Genomic DNA, 21,548 nt, shown 5'->3' with positions numbered 1-21,548 from the left:
GTGGAGTTTCTTACAAACCCTTAAAAACAGTGGATTTCTCTCAAGCATCTAGTCAACCTGCAAGAGGATTTCAGCACTTCAAAAGGCCAAAATTTTGTTTCAAGAAAGGGCCAGAATATGGCTACCATGACATTCCCCAGTCATTACACTACATGCATTGCACAAATCCTGTAAGATTTGCCCCTGGCTGGACAGCAAATCTTTGTTTTGTCTGCTTCCTGAAGAGGATAATAACTTAGGAGAAAAAATAAATCCTTCCTGAAAAATGTCAGGAAATATGGTTTGAGATGACACAGCTGGTTTCTTTCATCAAGTGATGTATATGGACTGGCCATGATATATTGTTATAATGCCTCATTTCTGAATCTGATGAGTGAATATCTAAACAGCTAGTGAGAAATGGCTGTGTGTTGGCAGACCAGAAAAAGGGATTCTGCTTTGCTTTCTACAACACACCTAATGCCTACATGTTGCTTTTTTTTTCCTGTATTGGCCTCATGTGGACAGCAATGAGGCATCTTCTTCCTTTTCTTCTGTCACACCTGAACAACGGGTTGCTATCCAGAGGGAGCTGGATAAACTCAAGAAGTGGGGCCATGGGAACCTCATGAGGTTTAACAGAGTCAAGTGCAAGGTGCTGCTCCTGGGTCAGGGCAAGCCCCAGTCTCAGCACAGGCTGGGGACGAACAGCCCCAGAGCAGCCCTGCCCAGAAGGACTTGGGGGTGCTGCTGGCTGAGAGGCTGCACATGAGGCACCATGGGCACTGCCAGCCCAGAGAGCCAAACGTGTCCTGGGCTGCAGCCAGAGCAGCGTGGGCAGCAGGGCCAGGGTGGGGATCCCTCTGCTCTGCTCTGCTCTGGTGAGAGCCCACCTGCAGGGCTGCACCAGCTCTGGGGTCCCCAACAGAAAGAGCAGGGACCTGTTGGAGCGAGTGCAGAGGAGGGAAACCAAGATGATCAGAGGGACAGAGCACTTCTGTGAAGACAGAGTAAGAGAATTGGGTTTGTTCAACCTGGAAAAGAGATGGCTTAAGGGTGACCTAATTGGCCTTTCAGTACCTGAAGGGAGCCTGCACAACAAAAAGAGACTTTTTACAACATCATGTAGTGACAGGACCAGAAGGAATGGATTCAAACTGAAAGAGTAACTTTAGATTAGATATTAGGAAGAAATTCTTTACTGTGAGGTTTGTGAGGCACTCAGGGTAACCAGGGAAAACATGGATGCTGGAACCCTGGGGATGTTCAAGGCCAGGCTGGATGAAGCTCTGAGCAACATGGTCTAACAGGTGTCCCTATCCATGGTTGGGGGTTGAAACTGCATTATCTTTAAGGTTCCTTCCAACCCAGACCATTCTATGATCTTTCCTAGTCAACTAAGTGGAATGAGAGGCAAAGAATATCACCCTTTACAAAGATCACAAGCTTCCTGAAAGAGGGAGAAATAAGTCTTTGTCTTCAGAAGGTACCACTTGGTATTGCTTGGTTTAAGTTAACAATAGCAGCATAAACCAGCCTAGGGGACAGTGTTTCTGCCTCGAAGATGTTCACTAAGTTTGCAGGATGTGGGAAACCAATAATGGGGGGGTGGAGGGAGAGGGGAGGAGGGAAAGAATGGTTTGCCATAAACCACAGCTGTAAAGAAACAATTATACCTTTAGATAGGGATAAGGACCTTATCCCTAAGTGTATCTTTCATTAAATCATAGGCCAGTAGCAGAAAGGGCCCAGTTTCATGGTTGAATGCCTCTAGACCATCTCTGTATCTGTCTAAGAAACCTAGTCCTACATTAGGGTGTTATAAAGCAGCCAAGTAACTGAGATCTTTAATCTTGGAAGTTGTTCTTTCCTGGAAACACACTGTGACATCCAAAGTGCTGTACCATATTCTTTCTGTAATTATAAGTGGTATCTCAAATGCATTACTGTAATTTAGAAAATTGCAATTATTAATTAACAGTTTTCATTTGCTGTATTTCTTGTTGATACACCAGAATTCATTTCTAAGACAATCTATTTCATAATGAGTAAACTGTGTCATCTCTTCTATGTTGACCTGTTGCATGATAAAGGATCTTGCATTTGTGTCTGAAGCCTCTCTTCAAGAGAGGATAAGACACACTGAGGTTTGTTGTTTCCATCTTTGCTTCTGGAACTGCATAAGAAGTTAACCAGAATTTAAGTTAATTCCCTATATGTAAAAGAAAATACTGGTAAAGCAGAGATCTGAAAGTCCAGGTTTTCTTTTACTAAACATAGTAATTTTATACAGCTTTTGACCAATGTTTTCTACTGATTTTGAATGTAAAAAATAATAGATGTTATTTTTAAAGAATTACAAGGCATATTTACATCCTTGCACTAGATCCAAATTGCTGCTGTTATTCTAAACCACAACTAATGTAAATTATAGGCAGCCAGTAAGACCACAAAGTAGTATAGTTTTCCAAGTGTGTAGATACCACACTGACTCCATATGTACTGAAAACTGTATTTTCATGATTGACTTCATTGCCTTTTGATCACCTATTAGAGAAGACAAGCCAGTACTACAGAGATGCTCTTTTGTATGCCACTATAAACACTTGTAATGAGGAAAAAACCTTTTCTGCACAGTGGAGCTGTCTCTAGAGTTGTGTTCTGGTCACTGTGATACTCAACCTGCCCTGCACTGGACTTAAGAACATATTGAAGACATCTGCCTCCTAAGACATTGCAATGGATCCTCTTCATGGGATGGCTGTAGTGGTTGCATTTACAAAGAAACCTGAGCCAGACCTCCTGAATCTTTGCTCTGGTGAGGACATGCTAGTCACAGATAAGGAAAGCTTCAGAGCAGCACAGAAAGATAAGAAAAGGATCTGTGAACTGAGAAAATGAAAATTTGATAGCCACAGCAGAGAGATATGAGACATCCCAGGACCCAGCAGAACAGAGCTGTGATATTGCCAGAGGAGTGGACAGGTGTGTTTGTCTTTTATTACTTTTGGGCACAGTCCATCTTTCTGACTGAAGGTACTGATGTCTGTTGGTTATATGGAAAGGTGAAACACCAAGCAGCATATCCCAGTTCACACAGTGGTAACAGGGATGGGCTTTATGTAAGTGCAGTGGCATTGCTAAAGCCCATCCCATTCAAAGCTCAGGGGACAAAGACTCGTTTAGTCTGCAAAGACAATTCTTTGCTGAGGTATAAATGTACGTTCTGTACTTTCTGAAGCAGTGTTCCTCTCAGAGCTCTACAGTGCAGTACAGCCTGAAAAACAAGGTGTTCAAGTTCAGGTCTAGGCCTTTTGCATACTGTAATAGTTTGCCACAGAGAAACAGGGGCTGCACAGATGGTTGTTTGATCATCTGTGTAGGATCTGCCTTATGGCACTGCAGAATAGGGTTTTTTTCACTCTTTCCAACCATTGATCTTTGTTAAAGAGACAAACTGTGCTGGGATTGTTTTCATCAGCTTTTGTTTGTTTCTGAAAACAACAAAAGAGAACTGTTGAGAGCTGTATGCAGTGTTGGCAATGAAGATCCCACTTTTTCTTTCCCATTGTCTTCTTCAATTTGCTGGCTAGTAACAGCACAGTAACTGCCCTCTGCCTTCTCACACAAGTGTCCTGAAAAATTTTGGTGCATTTGCACCCAGGAGTGTTACTCCTGTTCAATCTGTTACTAGGCCCCATGTAGCTAGTATAGTTTGTTGCTGAATTACAGCTGAAACACCCCGGAAAAGTTACTTCCTTTTTAAGAATTCAGAGCCTGTCTCACAAATCTAATTCTCAAATGTTGCCACAGAAATGGAAGGCTGAACAGAAAAGCAGTAACTGAAATGTGTTTGATTTAAAAAGTAACTGTTCCCATGAGAAACCTGTGTCTATACTGGTTGGACACCCCAGGATTCTTCACCTGATTTTCCATTGCCATTTTGTCTCATTTGCCAAGAGGCAAAAGGCTTGGTCTTTCTGCCACCCCTTCCTGTCACTGAGGAGCAGCAGTGAACAAGGGCTAGTAATACAGTCCCATTGCAAGGGGCTGCCAGGGTTAATCCTGGGTGGTTCTGATGTGCTCCAAGTGCCACACAGAACTCTGAGTGTGCAAGTGTTCTAGCTCAAGCCTTTGCAGCTCCCCCTCCTTGCTTCCCTGTTTATTAGCAAAGAAGCCAGCCCAGGGCTCAGGAGGAACAATGACCAAAGAACAGACTGCAGCTTGTAAACCAAAACCTCCCTTGAGGCTGCTCCTAAAAGGAGATCAGAGAGAATTCCTATGCCAAAAGGCATCTGAATTTCTCCCACACACACACTCTCTTGTAGCTAGTAAATTTCTGGCCTATCAGCATGGTGCTGCAGTCATAATGCATTTATTTGCTCCCTCTCTGGGCAGGTGGCAGGGAAGCCTGGGCATGGAGAGGTGCACAGGGCACAGCAATACTGTTGTGCTGCAGGGCTGATCAGAGCTTTCATCATCACACCAATCGAAGTGTCAGGGAGTCCCAGAGATGAAAAGGATAAAGCACTGGGTAGTGCCTCTATCAGGGCATGTGTGCCCTGGCCAAAATGGCACGCAGGTTGGCAGGCTGCCTCCAGTGACCCACCCTTGCTAACATCTACCAGCTGGTGATGGTTCAGGAAGGGCTGTTTATGGTTTATTAAGACATTTGAGTTTACACAGTTTGGCAGCCTCACATGAGCTATATGGAAGCAGCCACTGTTGTGAAGGGCTTGATGGAAGAGCTGGGTTCTGAGCTGGCTGTGGAGAGCCCTGGCCACAAGTGATTAACCAGCTAGGTGTCATTTTACACTCAGTTGCTGGGGACCAGGAAATGGTAGGAGACAGGGAGGAACCTCTGTGGTCTCTAGAACAGGACTTTTGAGTAGCTGTGTTTTGGCAAGTCAGAGACAGCCTCTGAGTCTCATGTGGCATTCAGCACCAGAGATTTTAACTCTGGGACTATCTATGGCTGCAAAAGCCCATTTAAAGGACTACATTGATTTCTTGCCTGGGCAGCATCTGTAATCTTTGTTATGAGCATGAAATCAGGACATGAGAGGAAGGGTGTGTTATATACATGGATGTACAGGTCTGTACTGGCAGACCATATATATCTTCAAATGGACATATGACATTTGTCAGCTGTGGCAACTGCATTGCCTTGGATATTGAAACAGTATTGTTGAAAGTGTTTTATGTTTGAGGGGAGCTTTAAATGAATCTATCAAAAGCAGATGGCAGCGGTGATGTACATGTCTGAAGGACTAGGTTGGAACGGGGCTCATTTTACACCAGGTACAGTTTGAGAGTAATAAGAAAGTTCCATTTTGGAATTTTCCTGCTGACCTAAATTCTATCTGTTCTTTTGAAGAAACATTTTGGAAAGGGTAAAACTTTTAGACTGAGTATGCCACAGCAGTAGCAGTTTAAAACCAGCAAATCATCTAACCCTCCAACAAAAAACTTGCTTATGAAAAAGTTAGCATCTCCCCCCACCCCCCAAATATTTATTTTTTACAAAGTTTTTGAGATTACTATTTTTTAAGTCTTGGCAGGTGAGACCAAGTTCAGGTCATCATGCAGAACAGGTGCAGAACACCCCAAAGCACCTCACAAACCACAACAGACAAGAGGTCCTCAGGGTGTGTCAGATCACAAATGAATAGGCCCGGTATTCAGGTACCCACAGATGCTCCTGCTCTGACCCTGAAATCATCTCTTAGAAACTCCAGGAAGCTAAAAGAGCTGAATGGAGACTTCAGTCCCTCTGAAAATGGACTCAGCACAGTAGGCTGACTGGGAGCCTTGCAGTTTGCATTTGGAACCCAATAGCCAGGATCTATCAACTGAACTTAGAAGTTTTTGCAGACACAGTTTCAGTTGCAGGACTCCTGGAGCACAGCTCTGAGGAACAAAAGTCTTAAGTTTATCTCTGAGCACTTCTCTTAGCAGCTTCCCTGCTTGGTGCATTTTCCTTCTCTAAGGAAACCTTCAAAAATTCCTCCTACAGGGAAAACCTTTAATACTTCAGGCTAATGGGGAGAGCTGAGGTCTTAAGATAGCTAAAGCAAGAATAGAAAACATCTCCCCTTTTCCATTCTTCCTTTCACCTGCTTTCCTTTCATTCTCTTGCTTTCCCATCTCAACCACCTAGCATTCAAATACACTGCAGTTCTTCCACATTATCCTTTTCTTCCGCATCAACTGTCCAGCCATTTTGGAGAGTGTGGCCTTTGTGTCACCAAAGTACTTCCTAGAAGGAACATTACACTGCCAAGACGACCAAGGAGTGTTCCAGAAGAAATCCCCAAGGGCTGCCAGACTCTCAAGGTTTGGCACTTGGCCCTCAGCATGCGTAGTCTCTGACCCCCAGTTCTCTTTGTGTTAGCCTGGGAGCAGGAGAGTGGGTGTTGACAGTTTTTTCCTTGGCTTTGGGTGGGCCAGGGGGCCTTTCAGCTGCACTTGCAGGATTTCACCACCATATTGGAGAGCTGCTCCACTTTGGGGGTCCTCCCAACATAGTACAAGATAGTGAGTGGCTCCAGGTCCTGGGGAACACAGCAGGGCGAAGCAGATGCCTCAGGGTTCAGCGTGTTATATAAACCCAGCACCTGCAGGAACAAAGGAAATGTTGTGACAAGGTCAGGAATATGTTTAAGTTACTTGAGGACAGGAAGGGGCTGCCAAGTCAACAAGTCTTGAGGTGTTTGCACTAGACTCATCAGAGGGTATTTCCCTGAGATGAGTAATACTCCCCTGTCACTTCCTGATCATGGCCTGCTTCTAAATGGTCTCACCTGCCCTGGCCTGACTCTTAAGAGTTTTTTGGGTTTTTTTTTTTCCTAATGGTAATACCCTTGCTCCCTGTGACTGATGCCTAAGGGTTGAAGGAGTGCAAGTAGTTGTTTCCTTTCATCTCTAATTTGGTACAGCAGTGTGTCACAGTTTTTGCTTTTAACAAGGTTGGGTGTAACCAGCCTGGGGCCATGCTGTCTTGGATTCTATTAAAGAAGCCAGAAGAAAGAATATCAGTGCTGCTTATTTCAACCAACATCTCCAGATAGCACTGGATGGATGCCAGTCCTCTCAAGTATCCACAATTCCCTCCCAGCTTTGAACTGTCTGATGCTTTGCCCCTCCATTCCATCCTCCAAGTCATGACACTGTAATACTGGAGCCAGGACAATCCTGTGGGACCCCACTGGATTTCTCCTCCCAGCTGGCCCCAGCCCACAGATGACTCTACACTACAGCCATGTAACCACTACAGAACAGTTGCCACATTTCTTGACAGAGGTGACCACTTCTCAGCAGTGAGCATGATCTCACCTGCACTAGTGTGGTCTCTTCAGTGCTTATCTGGTATAAATGACAGGGTCTGGCACATTCCATTTGAAGTACTTTACAGTCTTTGGAGATGAGAGGTGCTAAGGATACATCCTGTTCTATCATCTAGACCCATGGAATCACTATTGTTGTGGTAGAAACTCTCTGGGATCCTAAGCAAAGTAGCCCCGGCTGTACCACAGGGTATCATGTGCTCTGAGCCACTACTCAACAGCAAGTTAAACAGACTGGTGAGTTTTCTTTTCATCATGTCTTTCCTAAGTGTTGCTGGCAAGCTGTCAGCAGCTATATTGTTCTAAAGTTTTCTTTGATCACTTCACTGACCTTAACGCTTGCTCATTTCCTTTCTTGTTTAAGATCATTAGGAGTCATTCTAAAGTTTCCTTTCTCTCACACTGATTCAGTCCAGTTACCTTCTGGAGAGCTTCTCAGGACAACCAGATGGTAAAGCTACATGCCCATTACTCTTTCAAAGCTGTTAATTCCCTTGCTTTGTCTTGTGGTTACTGCCCAGCATCTGTTCACTTCTTCATTCCCACAGATCAGCTGTTCCCACTGATATTAGTCCTTGAGCTTCATTGAACCTTACTGCTATGCAGACTGTCAAAAAAATGTTAGGATCTTTTCTGAAATATCATCCTTAGCTAGTTATTTGTTCTTCAGCTGAATCTGTTTTTTCCAGTAACTTTTTTAATGAAATCTGAAGTTAATTTGCTAGTGAGCTGTTGCATTGTCTGGATTGCTGCTTTTTGACTCTTGTGGGCAGAAGCACACAGGATTTTCCTCTGTCTTTTCCTGCTTCAGCAGTGGACTGTCTGAATCCTTAATCTGTCTCTTTCTCTCAATACTTCTCCCCTGCCTGTGTTATTCTATTACTTTTATTTTTTTTCTGCCCTAGCCAGGCTCAGACTGCATTCTTCCCAAAGGCTGACTAGAGGTTGTGCTTAAGTTACCTAAGACATCTGCCAAGTTTTCACTCAAAAATCTCACTGCCTGGTAGTAGCCTCCTCCCTGCTGTAGGTCAGGTAGGATTTATGCAGCTGGAAAGGATACTGTGAAAAAGGATATCCTACTGTGTGGCTGTGTTCACTTCTGGAAATGGACATGGATTTCCCTACACTTTTGAGCTATAGCTGCCCCTTTAGGAGCAGATGGCAGGCACCTGCCATTGCACAACAGTTTTTCATGACAACCTGGAGAAAAATCCTCTGTCCAGTGCAAACTGCAGGAGAAATTTAGGAAGAAGGTAATTACCAGAACTGATGTTTGATGTGAACAATTCACTTAATACTATGGCGACTGCCAAGTAAGTACCCTAAAACCATCAGTTCTGCTCTTTCATATCTTATCTAAGAGACAACAGCATCTTCCTCATCAAGATTTGCCTGAAAGCAGAATCAGTACTGACTCCAAAGCAAGCACATTTTTCCTGCTGAACCACCCAGGCTTTTTTCTGCAGTTTCCTTGGAAGGTTTTTCACAAATATTGATCTGAACTGCTTATGCTGCTTGGAAAAGACTAGATATTGATCAGACTTAGGGAGGAAGGCAATCATAGCCACAAGCCCTGGCAGGATAATCTAGTGGATGTACCGTGCTGTGAGTGGTGTCTGCGCTGCGGAGGTACGGACAAGGGCCCGAACAAAAGTTAGCAAAGTAGCCCTTGGGCTCGTGGACCCATTTCCAGCCGAGGTCCTGTCGGAAGTCAATGTACAGAGGACGCACGCAGCAGTTCTCCTCCAGGTTCCTGAAACACAGTAGTGAAGCACAGTGAATCTAAAGGGGGGCCTTCATGCAGTTGTGAGCTGCAGCTTCCTGAGCAGAAGGACTCGTAGCAGCAGTGCTGGTGGCACGTGGTGGCTGCGTGTGCCAAGCACCAGGAGCGGCACAGCCAGGCAGCGGTGGCAGCCCAGGGGCACTGCTGCTGGCAGGCAGCTTTCCCAGCACCCCTGCCAGGCAGGACCCGGCTGCTCCAGCAACTGGCATGGGGCTGCTGCTGATCCCGCCCAGCCTGTGCTCCTGGAAGGTGCTTGTGGATCTCTTTGAACCAGTGGCTCTGCCAGAAGCACAGAACAACTCTGCTGAGCTGGCCAGTGGCCCTTGTGACACCACGGTGAAACACAACCCCCTGGAGGGCTCTGCCTTTTCCAGTGGCATGGAGTCTCACCAGGCCTGCCTGCCTCAGGCAAGGGATCCGAGCAGGATCCCTTCTCACTTACCGGAAACAGTAGTTGGTATCCAGGGCCCGTTTCTTTCTTTGGCTTCCCAACACGGGGCTCTCCAGTCGATGTGGGGGTAACATCATCAAGATGAGGTGGGGATTATGCAAGTCTTTCTGCTTCTTCAGGCGGCCCAGGTCCCCGCGGCCATAGTCATCCTCACTGTCAATGCCTTCAGAAAAAAAGGATCCGCAAAGAAGAAATCAGCAGGGAAGTGGAGAATGCAACAAGACCTTTCAATTTAACACTCTCATGCTTGCTCTTGAACCAGGTTCAGGCACCATGTCTACTTCTTCCCTCACAGAGACCCCTTTATTTCTGGTAAATTTGACTGTTGCGGGCCTGAAATAGAGGCTTATGGGCCACCTGTTTTACCATTTGCAAACTGCTGGTGGGGCCATTAATCCATCCGCTCACTCCTGGCTTGAATCCCAGGATAGGCAGGAAGATGAATGGTTTAAAGAAGATGTCAGATAATTGGCACTCTGCGGAACAGCCTCAGAAATGGAGCCTGTGGGGGCGAGTGGCTGCTGCCCAGGGCTGCAAGCCAGGAGGTTCCTAGTTCTTAGGCCAGCCAAGCCACTGACTCTCTGAGCCACCTCACACAGGATGCCTAATTTCCTTGTGTTTCAGTCACTCTAAATGCAGAGTAGAGCCTCTGTGGAAATCTGAGAAGGCATCAAGTTGAATTTCCCAGAGAGACACTGAAATATAAAATTACTCCTTTCTGCAGACACTCATGCAAACCCACCCAGCCTGCCCTTACTTCTTTTTGTAACCTATGTATATAGTGGATATACCCATATAATGAACACACAAACCCAGATATGTTTTAAGACAAATGTTATACAATGTGAAGTGCTTGAATACACAAATCAAGACCTCATTTTTTCTTTATATGCTTGAGGCTTTCCCTTCCCCAACAACCTCCCCTAACCCAGCTCCTCATCACCTTTGAACTTGATCTCCAGGACTTCATGCAAATTCTCCAAGATGTCCCCATTGGACTGAAAAGTATGGCAAGGACAGTGTATGCTAATTTCCAGGCCAAGGTTGGACTCTGCAAAGAAGATGACTCCGTGAGAAACGGTCTTTCTCAGCTGGGACAGCTCCTGGCATAAAGAAGTTTTAAGGAAGTTTTACACAGCTGTGCTAACCCCATGACAATGGGTTGGTCTCAAAGTCAGGAGTGTTATCAGAGTTGAGGAACAGATGCTGCCTTGGGAAGAACAGGAAGAAAAATCCACTAGCTTCACCTTTGCCAAAAGCCTTATTCTTGCTAAAGGGAACTTTCTGGAGAGGTAAGAAGGGTGCTTCTTGTTACTTTTTTTTAGGCTATTCAGCATCCAAAACCATTTGTGAGCTTCAAGGAGCTTCCCTGGGAAAACAAGTATTTTGAAGAGCTGGCTTTTGGTATCTTAAATCAGTTTCACAATCCTCAGTACCTATTATCTGCCATCTGCTTAGTGTCTGAAGGAGAAATCTGAAAATAAGCAAGTTGGATATGGACAAGTAATTTTACTGGAAGCATTCTTCTCAGCAGCTGCAACCTCCTGTTTTATTGAACTGCTAGCAGTCTAAATCACACAGACTTTCCAGAGGCAAATCTACTTTCATAATAACTTCCTGGACCAGTCGTGCTGTGTGGGCCTGACTACAGGAACATAAGACTCTTATGAAAGCTCCTTTTTTATGTTGTGCCATGAATTAAAACATCTGGCTTCCTGGGGCATTGACAAGGTGCCTAGCACCATATATACTCTGTGATGTCTTGTCAGCTAGTGTGCCTGCCCAGAGCTTGCTGCAGTGCCAGCTCTGAGCTTCAGCCATCAGGGCACAACTTAGATTGCTTGAAATAGAAGGAGCCTGCAAGCTCACAGCTTACCCTTCCAGGGAGCAGCTGCTTGCCAGTACCTGCATTCCAGTCTTCAGTGGCACCTAGCTTCTATCTGTGTACACCAATCCAGCTGTGAGTGGTGATGCCTTGTGCTCCAGCTGTGAATGGGGTCAGTGTTCTTGCTGGGAACTGCCCTGTAACTATCTGTTGGGCTGTCCAGCACTGGCAGAGGTGTGTTCTCTGCAGTGTTAAAGCCTCCAGCTGTCTAGGTGTGTCAGCCTCTGGTATTTCCTCACATTTATACCTGACAAGCTGTACACAGCTAAATAAACCAGGATCCTTGCTGCTTTTTCCTATACTACATTTGCTCTAATTCACATGAAAATGTAAGCAAAGCATTTGTCATTTTCTATGATCATTTAGGCAAGCAGAGGGATCCCCTCTGGGCTTAGCTGTAAAGAATTTCCTCCAAGGAATAAATCCTTGTTTTGACTCAGCCCACAGAGCTACATGGTGGGGCCTCCAGGAAAAGAGGCAGGAATATAGCAAATGTCACACGTTGAAGAGGCTCTCTGGAGGAAAGCTTGTTCTCAGACTGAAATAACCTGTCCTCTCTGTGAACCAAGCTCCTGCAACAAGGGGAGCAGAAAGATACTTCTGTGAGCATTGATCCCCATTTCTGTGGATGCCTTGGCACACAGTGCAGCTAAGAGCCCTACCTCTGTGCAGGAGCCACTCACGCACGGTCTCGGTGACGTCGAAGGACAGCCACTCAGGGGAGCCCCGTGTCTGCACATTCCTGCCACTGAGGTACCGCTGCTTCGCTATGTGCTCATCTGGCCGAAGGATCTGTGGCAGGAGGAGTGGTGGAAAAAATCAGCCAGTGCCATGCAGAAGGAAGGGATAGCCTTTAGTCTTTTTTTTTCCCATAGCTTGCTAAAAACTAATTTAGAAAGTTGGTCTTGGCTAGTGAGACACCAGGAATACCCTGGGTCAGGTGAGAAGGACATGCTTCACAACCAACTTGAACTCCAGAGATCTACACAGCGCTTATTTCTGTATCCTAAGCAGCCCACCTCTCTCAGTTGAGAATTGTTTAGGGACACAGAGAGAGGCAGAAGCATGTGGCAATTCATTTAATGGATGGGTTTGTTTTTGTATGCAGCTGTGGAATATGGATCTGGATTTCAGAGTAGAACCACCAGTGGTAAATGCAGTATCTGGCCACAAGTCACCTGCCCAGGAAGCCAATTTATTGAGTTCTCCTGTGGCATTTTCAGGTGTCCTAGACTCTTCAACTTTTGTCAGAACACAAAAGGGCTGTTCAGGTTTGGAGACCTCTGCCTCTGCTCTGACATCTCTGTCCACTTCCAGACAAACAACCACAGCACATTCAAGGTGTTCCTTCCAGCAGACCCACAGACCACTGAACCTATGGAGAAGCTCTGAGAACACCTCCTAGTCAGTTGTGTCATCTGGTAGAGAATTGCTCTGACCTTTGATGCTGGATTCCAGGAAGTCTTCAAGAAGTGCCACCCAAACACAATTTTAGCTGCACTCTTATGGAAAAGTGAACAGACATGAGCCTGTGGGAATGTGCTGCCTGGATGCTAAGCTGTATCATTAGGTGGTCCAGTTCAGCCTATTACCATTTCCAAGCCTGAACCATACCTTATTCTGTCAGTCCCTAGGTTCAAAAAAAACTCCAGATAAGTACAGGTGGCCTGAATTGTGCTTCTCGGGAGCTACTGCTGAAGAGAACATTGAAAGCAAGCACTGTTTTTCTAGTAAATCAATGACAAGACAGAGAGCTCCATCCATTGAATTAGCACCAACTGTCTGCAACAGTCAAAGGAGTAAGACTGCCAAGGGTCCTACACATGATGTGACAGAAGGGTCAGAGCTGCTCCACTGATGAGGGGCTCCCCTTCCAAGTGGGAAAAGGGTAGCACCACACGGTAAAAGGAAAGGAAGGTGACTGTATCACTGCATATGGTGGTGGAAGAGGCCTGAGTTACAGCATGCAATTTCTTCTCTCTTCTATGGGCTTCCACATATCAGCTGAGACAACCATTAAGGAGCCAAGGTATTCTGGGCTCAGACACTGGGGAAGGTGATAAGAATACTCACCTGGAAGAGCTCAATGCGCTGCTCACTGCGTTTGGAGCTTGGGTTGGGCACGCGCAGCACCCGAAACTCAGCCCGGAATAGGTTGGTGCTGTTCTTCTCTGCTGATGACACATTAAAGCGGAACACATTGGAGGTGACACCTTTTGGACAAATGCCCAACTCATCTAGGAGAAAAAAAACCAGAGAAACACTGAGAATCACATCTCTGAGGGGCAGGATCCCAAATAAGTATTGTTTGAGAAAGAGCTTTCCAGTAGAGACTTGTCATTCAAAAGTCTTGCCACCTGTGAAGCATGGCTACCTAGCTCAAGATAACACAGGATGAATTCACTCAAATTTGGTCTACATTGCAACATTTTGCAAACATTCCCACTACTGCCATCATTACTTCAATGCTACAAGATGAAAAATCAGTGGAGATCAACCACAGTATGTTTATTATTATGTCTTCCAACTCTGCTCATCAAATGTTGCTAATACTCATGAGTTGGCTGCATCCAAAATGACAACCCCAGTCCAGGCAATGGGACAATCTCACTTACAGTTAGTGGGGCCTATTCCCAACAACTAGGATGCTCTTACTCTGCTCATGATGGAGACATGAAGCTATATACAAAGTGATCCCATTGCTGCTGAATCTTCACTTTACAAATCTTGACATTGCCTCCTAGAGTGGAAACCACCCAGTGTCAAAAACCACAAAGCATGAGGTGTCAAAGACTCTTTAGGGCAGTGATTATCCAATGTGTACTGAAAGAACTGGGGTTTAAAATTGGTTCTCACTCATGAACTGGAGAAGGGATTCACTAATAGTACTGGACCTGTGGAGATACACATGAGCAGGAAATAATACAGCAGTTTTCTGCTTCCATGTGTGCCTGAACAGAAAAACCCATTTCACAGGTACCTCAAAAGAGAGGAGGTAAAAGCTTTGATGTCCAAAACAGAGTCCTCAATAGAAAGTAACACTTTCTTCAAAGGGACCATTTTGGTCTCATGGAAGTCTTTGTTGTTGCTGTCATTTCTCTCCTATTGACCTTGTTAGCCTTCAAGTCTCTAACATCGTGAAAGCTTCCTGCAAACAAGACACAGCAGCTCCTGCTCTATGTCCACATGCAGGTTTGTTTGCAGCCCTGCAGAGCCTCTCAGATGACCTCTGACTGTTGTCCAATGCAGCAGGAGGCTCTTATATCTGCTGATATTTAAGTTGCTTCTAAACAAATGAACAGAAAGAAAAACTATCACCTGTTCCCAGGCATGGTTCCAGTCTTTGACAAATAGGCTAGAAGCTCTAGCTGGAACAACCTTCAAGTTACATTCCTGAAGTCCTGCAGGCCCTTTTTTTGATCTCACCGTATCTCCCCTGAGAAACAGCTTCTGAAAATGGGATAGTGTGAAACAGCACCTGACTGCAGAGGTTCACCTCCTATGCCAAATTCTGATTTCAGCAACACTGATGTACACTCATATCAATGGAGATTAAGGTCTTCCTCTTCCGCTACACACAAATCCAGCAAGCAGGACCCTGCCAGTTTTCAAGGATGTGTTTTTAGGGTGCTGAAATTTTACTCAATAAGCTAATGACCAGATGCTGACATTGGGCTTTAATTGGAGGAGGTTTTGGTATTAGTACTACTGAACAGATCAGCATTCCCACACAGGAAAGTCTCTAGCTGTTATTGAAGAGGTGGCTGTTCACATATCCCAGGAGACCAGATCCCACTGCAGGCACGAGCTGGCCTGCCCAGCCCAGCCCTAGAACCTGCAACACAAGGAGTACCCCCAGCCACACACATACTCCTGCTGTGGGGACTCCACCCCTGTGACCAATTCAAGGCTTGATGCTGCAGAAAAGCCCAGCAAAAACCCAAGTTCTCATTAAGTGCCCAAAGACATCTTCTAGCTGAAGTATAACACTGATTACTGTTTTGTGTCCTAGAGCTTGGCAGATACTGTGTTTCAATAGCCCCTGAAGCTGCTTTGCACATTTAGCCCTATTAATAGTGCTGTTAACAGCCTGCCCTTTCATTTCAGACCTGACTGCCTGGCCGTAGGGGGTGTCCCAATTATCATTAGAAATGCCTTTTTGCATCAGACCACTGGTCAGTCCAGCTCAGTATGTTTCCTACAGCAGTGCTTTTTCTGACAATCTCTTTAGAGACTGCAAATATGGTCCTACAGCACAGAGCTGATGAAAGACACCTAATGTGTTATCATCTCCTTAGTGTTTTTAGCTAAATTAGACAGCCATGGTGATAAGACATTACATCTATTGTAATTCACCTGCTGTGAAAGAAAGAGCCACATTGCTTTCTACCTACTTCACCATCAAGGTGCTGCTCTTGGGAGACCTTCCCAATGAAAACAGTAATAGCTCTTTTCCCTTCCCTAAAAGTGTCATGTTCCCTTTGTACCCTGGGGACAAGCCCTCTGTGATGCAGAAATGGAGCTGTGTTCGGTGTTTCACACCAAGCCCTGGGAGGCTAGAGCCTGTTTCTCTTAGCACGGGGCTCAGGATAGAGGTCTTTCTCCCAGGAAACTTGACAGCTTTGGGGCAAAGTGCTTTTTTGCACGAGGTCACAGGCAAAGGGAGCAAGGGGATTTTTCAGGGAATTTGGTACAGGCCCAGCTGAGGTGTGTTAATCACACTGGAATCCAGACCTGTTCACCACCAGCACAGAACAAAGCCTGGAGGCAATATTCCTGCAAGCTCTCCCAGTCCACAGCTCTCAGTGGCAGTAACCAGGCCTGGAGACCAGGACCCTGGACACCCTGTGCACCCATGCCAGGCTGTCTGGTGTGACACAGCCTCACAACTGGACCCAGCTATTACTGTGGAGTCACGCCCAGAGCTGTTCACTGCACCAGTGACGAGACCAGCAGCCTCCTTGTGTGGATAATGTGATAGAGCAGGTTCTTTTGGGACCTTCCACCTTCCTACCACTGCTCTACATGAGGTGCAGGCTCACCACATGCAGCTGTTTCCAGCAGAAAAAGCTGTTGTTTCTGGCAAGCCCCAGGAAGGCTGATGGCTGTGCAGTTCAAGTTTGATGAGAAGGAAGGGTTGGCTAGCTGTGAGCAGGTATTGCCTCATGCTGTATTATACCTCTGAATCACCAAGGTGTTTCATGCCAAAGCTGCATAACTTTAGAGAAAAAAGTTGATCCATCTGCAACTCTGCAGGTGGCAGGTTTGGGGGGAATAGATCTTGGCCCTAGTGACCCATGACTTTAATTGCTTTGTCTCTCAAGCTGCCTTGGAAAATGGCATCTGTTTTTCCCTCAGGAAGGTAAGCAAAAAGCTATTTTTAGGACTGTTGCAGATGCTTCCCAAGCTTGAACATAACCAAGTCAAATCTGATCACATGAGTTTTATGAGATCCCTGAAGTGAATGGCTGGTCAAAAGTAAGTTATTCTCTGAAAGAAAATCCCTTTAAATTGAGGCAGTGTACCTGAGAGGCACAGGGGAAAAGACCATTCTGTGAGTCACCAAGCAGCTCAGAGAAGGGATGGAGAACTTGGCTCTCTCATCTTCTATTTTTGCTTCTCAGCTCTCCTTACTTTTGGGCTTTGCATCTTTGAAAAAGATGAGTTCTCTGAGCCAATATAACAGTTGACTAATAGTCTGGAGCTAGAACAGTTTGTGTGAGTGTGCACACATTTCAGACTCGTCTGTATCATCACTGCAGTTCCTTCAATGGAGTAGTCCTCCCCTTCCCCCCCAGGAGACTGGCTTTGGCTCAGAGCATGCTCTTAGATCACCACCTGGCACAGTGACAGAGTCATGGGAAAGTTGAACATCAGCCACTTCTGAAGATGCGGGGCCAAATTCAGCCATGGTGTAAGCAATGAAACTCCCCAGGTTTCAAAAAGAGCATGTCTCTTGCCACCACAATCTGTCTGGAGCTACTCTCCCCCAGTGGGACCAAATTACAAAGTTCCCTCTTTCTCTGGGTGGTGGTATCTACACTGCCCACTCCCAGAAATTTAGTCTCAGCACTACTTGGTTTTTTGAACCTAATATCCTATGGGCACATGGGACAGGATCGGATCATTTCTACAGGAATTTTCCCAAAGCCACAATCCCTACTCATCACTCCTTTTCATGCACTGTTTCTTCATTCCACTTTCTCCTCAATTTTAGCCAAATCCACACCCCTAACTTCATTTGCCACTGTTGTGCTTTGTGTTTTCCCCACCTCCTTCCTCCTAAAATGCATAGTGCATAGTGTGGCTGTACTATTTTGCAGACACTTGGTTTTCCCATATTATATGTTTATAGTTTCACAAATGACACTTCAGTAGATCAAAACCACTGAAATACAGATAACCTTTGCCCTTTCTGTTCCTTGAATCTCAGTGTCTCCTGAGCTAAGAGCTAATCATATAACCATATGGAATGCAGTCTGCTAAAGATTAAGTAAAATTTGTTGCATTACCAAATTGTAGCTTATTCCAGCTCATCATATGTCAAGATTAACATAAACCTGGCAGAGTAACTGCATTCTGTGGCTGCCTCCACCAAGTCACAGCTCCTCCCCAAAACTGCTGGTGTTCAAATCTTGTCCCCAGGATGGCACAACATCACAGGAGAACACCCTGGATAGTAGTATGACTGCATCTTCCAATTCTAAGGAATCCCAAACAAACCAAAATGACTGCTTGTGTCTACATGTGCTCAGCATCTGCAATCTGCTTTTGAGTTCATGTCTGCTCAGTCTCTTTGTATCTGCTCAGCTTCTGCACCTGAATCTGTTTAGTGTCCACATCTGGGCTTGCTCATCATCTGCTCCACACCTGCTCAACATCTGTCATGTTTCCTCAACGCCTGTGTTCCCTTGGGGGTCCCTTTGGCATCACTGTCTGCTTTACACCTGCTCTGCATCCCTGTTGTCTTCTGCTCACTCTCTGAATGCTCACACTATCTGAGTAACACCTTCATCAGCGTCCTCCAAGCAGCAGTCTCTTCAGTAAGCACCTCTCCACCTTCTGACTGCGGGCGCGGGTGCTGCACGGACCGGGCAGTTGCCTGTATCTCTGCGGCAGGCGCTGGAGCTTCAGCAGGGAGGAGGCCGAATACCTGCTGTCACCCAAACAGCAGACCTGCGCTGTCTCCCCGCCCGGTGCGCAGCATTCACCCCGCCACCCGCACGGCTTGCCCTCCCCGCCTCGTCCTATGTCAGGGCTCTAGGCACGGGCTTCTAGGCACGGGCTCGGCTCGCCGCTGCCGCCGGGGCCTGCGCGATGCCGCTCCGGGACCCCGCCACCCACCGTCCCCACTGCCGGCCAAGCCCCGCGCCGTGCCGAGCGCCCCGCGGCTCCCGCTCACCTCCGTACCGAGCACGGCCGGGCGGAGACGCGCCCTCCGCCCCGCCGGGGAAGCGGCCCGGCCCCTTCGGCGGGGGCCCGGCGCCCCTCGGCCCCGGCTGGCCGCCCCTCCCCCGCGCCCGGGATCCCGGGCACTCTGCCCCGCGGGCGCGGCACCCCGGCCGGCACGGGGGGAGTCCCCCACTTACTGTGTTCGGGGAGGCCCTGGATCATGTCAAATTTATGAATCTCTTTGGCATAGTATTCTGACTCGGTGTTGTCCTGAGAGCAGCTTTCTTCCTTCTCCTCCTCCATCTCCTCCAGCAGCTCCCGAGTGCTGTTATAGAGGGCCAGGATCTGGTAGGGCACATGGGCCGGCCCCACGGTCTCCGGCGGGCTGGTGAGCCGCAGCTTGCTCAGGATCTGCCCTCGGATGGCCTCTACTCTCTTCTTCTTGATGTGGTCCAGGTCCAAGGTGGTGCAGGACGACAGCGAGAGGCTCACGGTAGCGAAGCTCAGCAGGGAGAGCAGCACCAGAGCCCTTTGCACGTACATCTTCATGTGTGAGGAGGCGGCGGCGGGGGCCTCCGGGAGAGACCCCCGAGCGGCGGCGACAGGGCGCGGGGGACCGGGCGGTGTGCTGGCGGCAGCCTCCCCAGAACCCGCAGGCTGAGGCTTGGCGAGGAGGTGCATGAACTCACTGCGCCGTGCGCGACTCAGGACTTCCAGGAAGAGCTGGCAGCGCTCCGCAAGGAGAAGCGGCAGGCGCCGTGCCTCGCCGCGCCGCGCTCCTTCCCCATGCGCCGCCCCGCGCCCCACGGAGCAGGGGGCGCCCCGCCGCGCCGCGCCGCCGCACGTGTCAGCGGCCCGCGCCGCCCCGCCGCCGCGGGGGGAGCGCCGCGCCCGCCCCTCTCGCTGCACCATTCATGCCCCCGCCGGGCCCCGCGCCCTACATCGCCCGGTGCCCGGCCCTTGGCGCCCGGGAGCGTGGCACCGCAGCGCTGCCGCCGGGCCGTCCGCCGCGCCCGTGGGTTCCGCTGACCGTCGTGCCCTGGTCCGTACACCGACACCGCTCCACACCGGCCCGCCCGCGCACACTGCCGCTCCCCCAGCCCCGACGCTGAAATTTTATACCTCCCTCCCATGACGTCCCCGGGACGGGGCTCGGGCGGGGGAGGGAGCTCCAAGCCCGGCCTTCGGCCGCGCCAGCCCCGAGTTAATGGCTCCAGCAGCCGCGCAGCCCCCGCCGCTCCCCCCCCTCTTCCCCCCTCCGCCGCCCCCCGCGCTCGCCGGGGCCGCCTCGCCCCGCGCACCCCGGGCCCCTCGGAGCGGGGCGGCCCCGCGCGCCCTCCGACGTGGCCGCCCCACCGCTCCGCCAGCGGCGTGCTGGCGCCCCCTGCTGGCGGCACTCGCGCGACGGCGGGCGGCCTTTCGCGGTGGTCCGGGCGGCGCGGGGAGGCCCCTCCCGCTTCCAGCTGCGAAATCGCATTAAAAGCCGCTAAAAATACCCCGAATACTTTCCTGATGTAGTTTCTTTCCGAGGGAGGGAGGGGCCGAGCGGAGGGGTTCGGCCGCCGCGCTGCGGACGGGGGGCTGCGGCGGGACTGGCGGCCCCGCGGGCCGAGCGCGGTGCTGGCAGAGTCAGGGCGATGCCCCTGGGCCCTGAAAGCAGGTGGCAACCAGAGCTCCGGGGGGTGTCCGGTCACGGCGGCCCTCGCTGCGGTGAAGGGGCTGCGTCGGGCATCCGACGGGCGGGAGACAAAGCACCGGCCGCGCATGGGGTTGTAATTCATAACCCGGGCCCATTCGGGTCTCTCTCCCGGGGCGTGCCCTCACGACGGCCACACCGGCCTCCTGCCTCAGTGCCGCGGGATGGGCCGGAGAGACCAGAGAGGGGCTCCCGGTCCGCGGAGCGAGCGAGACCAGGAGCCTCTTCTCTTGGCATCACCTGGACCCTGCCCCCAGCACCCAGCCCTTCTCCTGGAGCCAGCAGAGGGGCAGCCCCTGAGCCAGCGGCTTTGTGCCTCCCCAACCCATGGCAGCCGCTCACAGCACTGGCAGCGCTGCCGAGGGTTGGCAGTGCGTTGGAAAAGTGGGGCAGGGACAGCTCCTGCGAGGCTGTGAGCAAAGGGGGATGTGGGCAGAACTCTCTGTGGAAGCAAGTCCTCTTGCATAAAGCAAGATCTTTATGCTCTGGGAGAGGTGGGGCCCTGGTGGCATGTGGCCCCTTGGAGCGGTGGTGTCCAGCAACAGCAGGCAACACTGCAGCTGGAAACACTGGGCGGTAGCTGCGGGGAGCCTTCCCTTACCTGCGTGTTTGGGGGCCTTGGGCTGGGAGAGCACTGCAAGCTCACAGGACAGCGGCTAACCCAAGACATGGAATGTGGAACAGAAAATCCACAGGCAGCTGGGGGTGCTGGATGCCCTGTGAGCCTTTTTGTGCAGCTCTGAGGAGATGTAAGGGTGAGCTGCTCACTGTTTGCTTGTGCTTTGCTTGGGGAAGAGGAATTAAGAGTTCTTTGATGGAGCAACAAAGATGTAACAAGATCTAGTAGCTTCAAGATGATGTCAGGCAAATTTTGACTTGAAGTAAGATGCAAATTCTGACTGTTGACATTAAGTATCCATGGAATATTATGTAGGTTAGGATGGATGTTTCTAGAGCTCCCCAGACACTTCTGAAATGAAGTTTGGATGCTTTTCCACACTGGGATCTCCTCTATT

General features: G+C 48.8%; 1 protein-coding gene across 1 annotated transcript; it reads right to left on the bottom strand.

Moving 5' to 3' along the window:
- Positions 1-2,227: 2,227 nt before the first annotated feature.
- Positions 2,228-19,610, bottom strand: TGFB3 (transforming growth factor beta 3). Its single transcript, XM_063160262.1, has 7 exons — positions 19,034-19,610; positions 13,518-13,681; positions 12,107-12,236; positions 10,503-10,610; positions 9,551-9,722; positions 8,925-9,078; positions 2,228-6,596 (listed from the first exon to the last, which is right to left on the bottom strand). The coding sequence occupies exons 1-7, from the start codon at positions 19,515-19,517 to the stop codon at positions 6,438-6,440; spliced, it is 1,371 nt and encodes a 456-aa protein (XP_063016332.1). The 5' UTR covers positions 19,518-19,610; the 3' UTR covers positions 2,228-6,437.
- Positions 19,611-21,548: the final 1,938 nt, after the last annotated feature.

Source organism: Melospiza melodia, chromosome 6 (assembly GCF_035770615.1).
Source record: "Melospiza melodia melodia isolate bMelMel2 chromosome 6, bMelMel2.pri, whole genome shotgun sequence".
Taxonomy (NCBI): domain Eukaryota; kingdom Metazoa; phylum Chordata; class Aves; order Passeriformes; family Passerellidae; genus Melospiza; species Melospiza melodia.
Note: the sequence above shows the minus strand (reverse complement) of the source record. Positions and strands in the feature narration are given on the sequence as shown.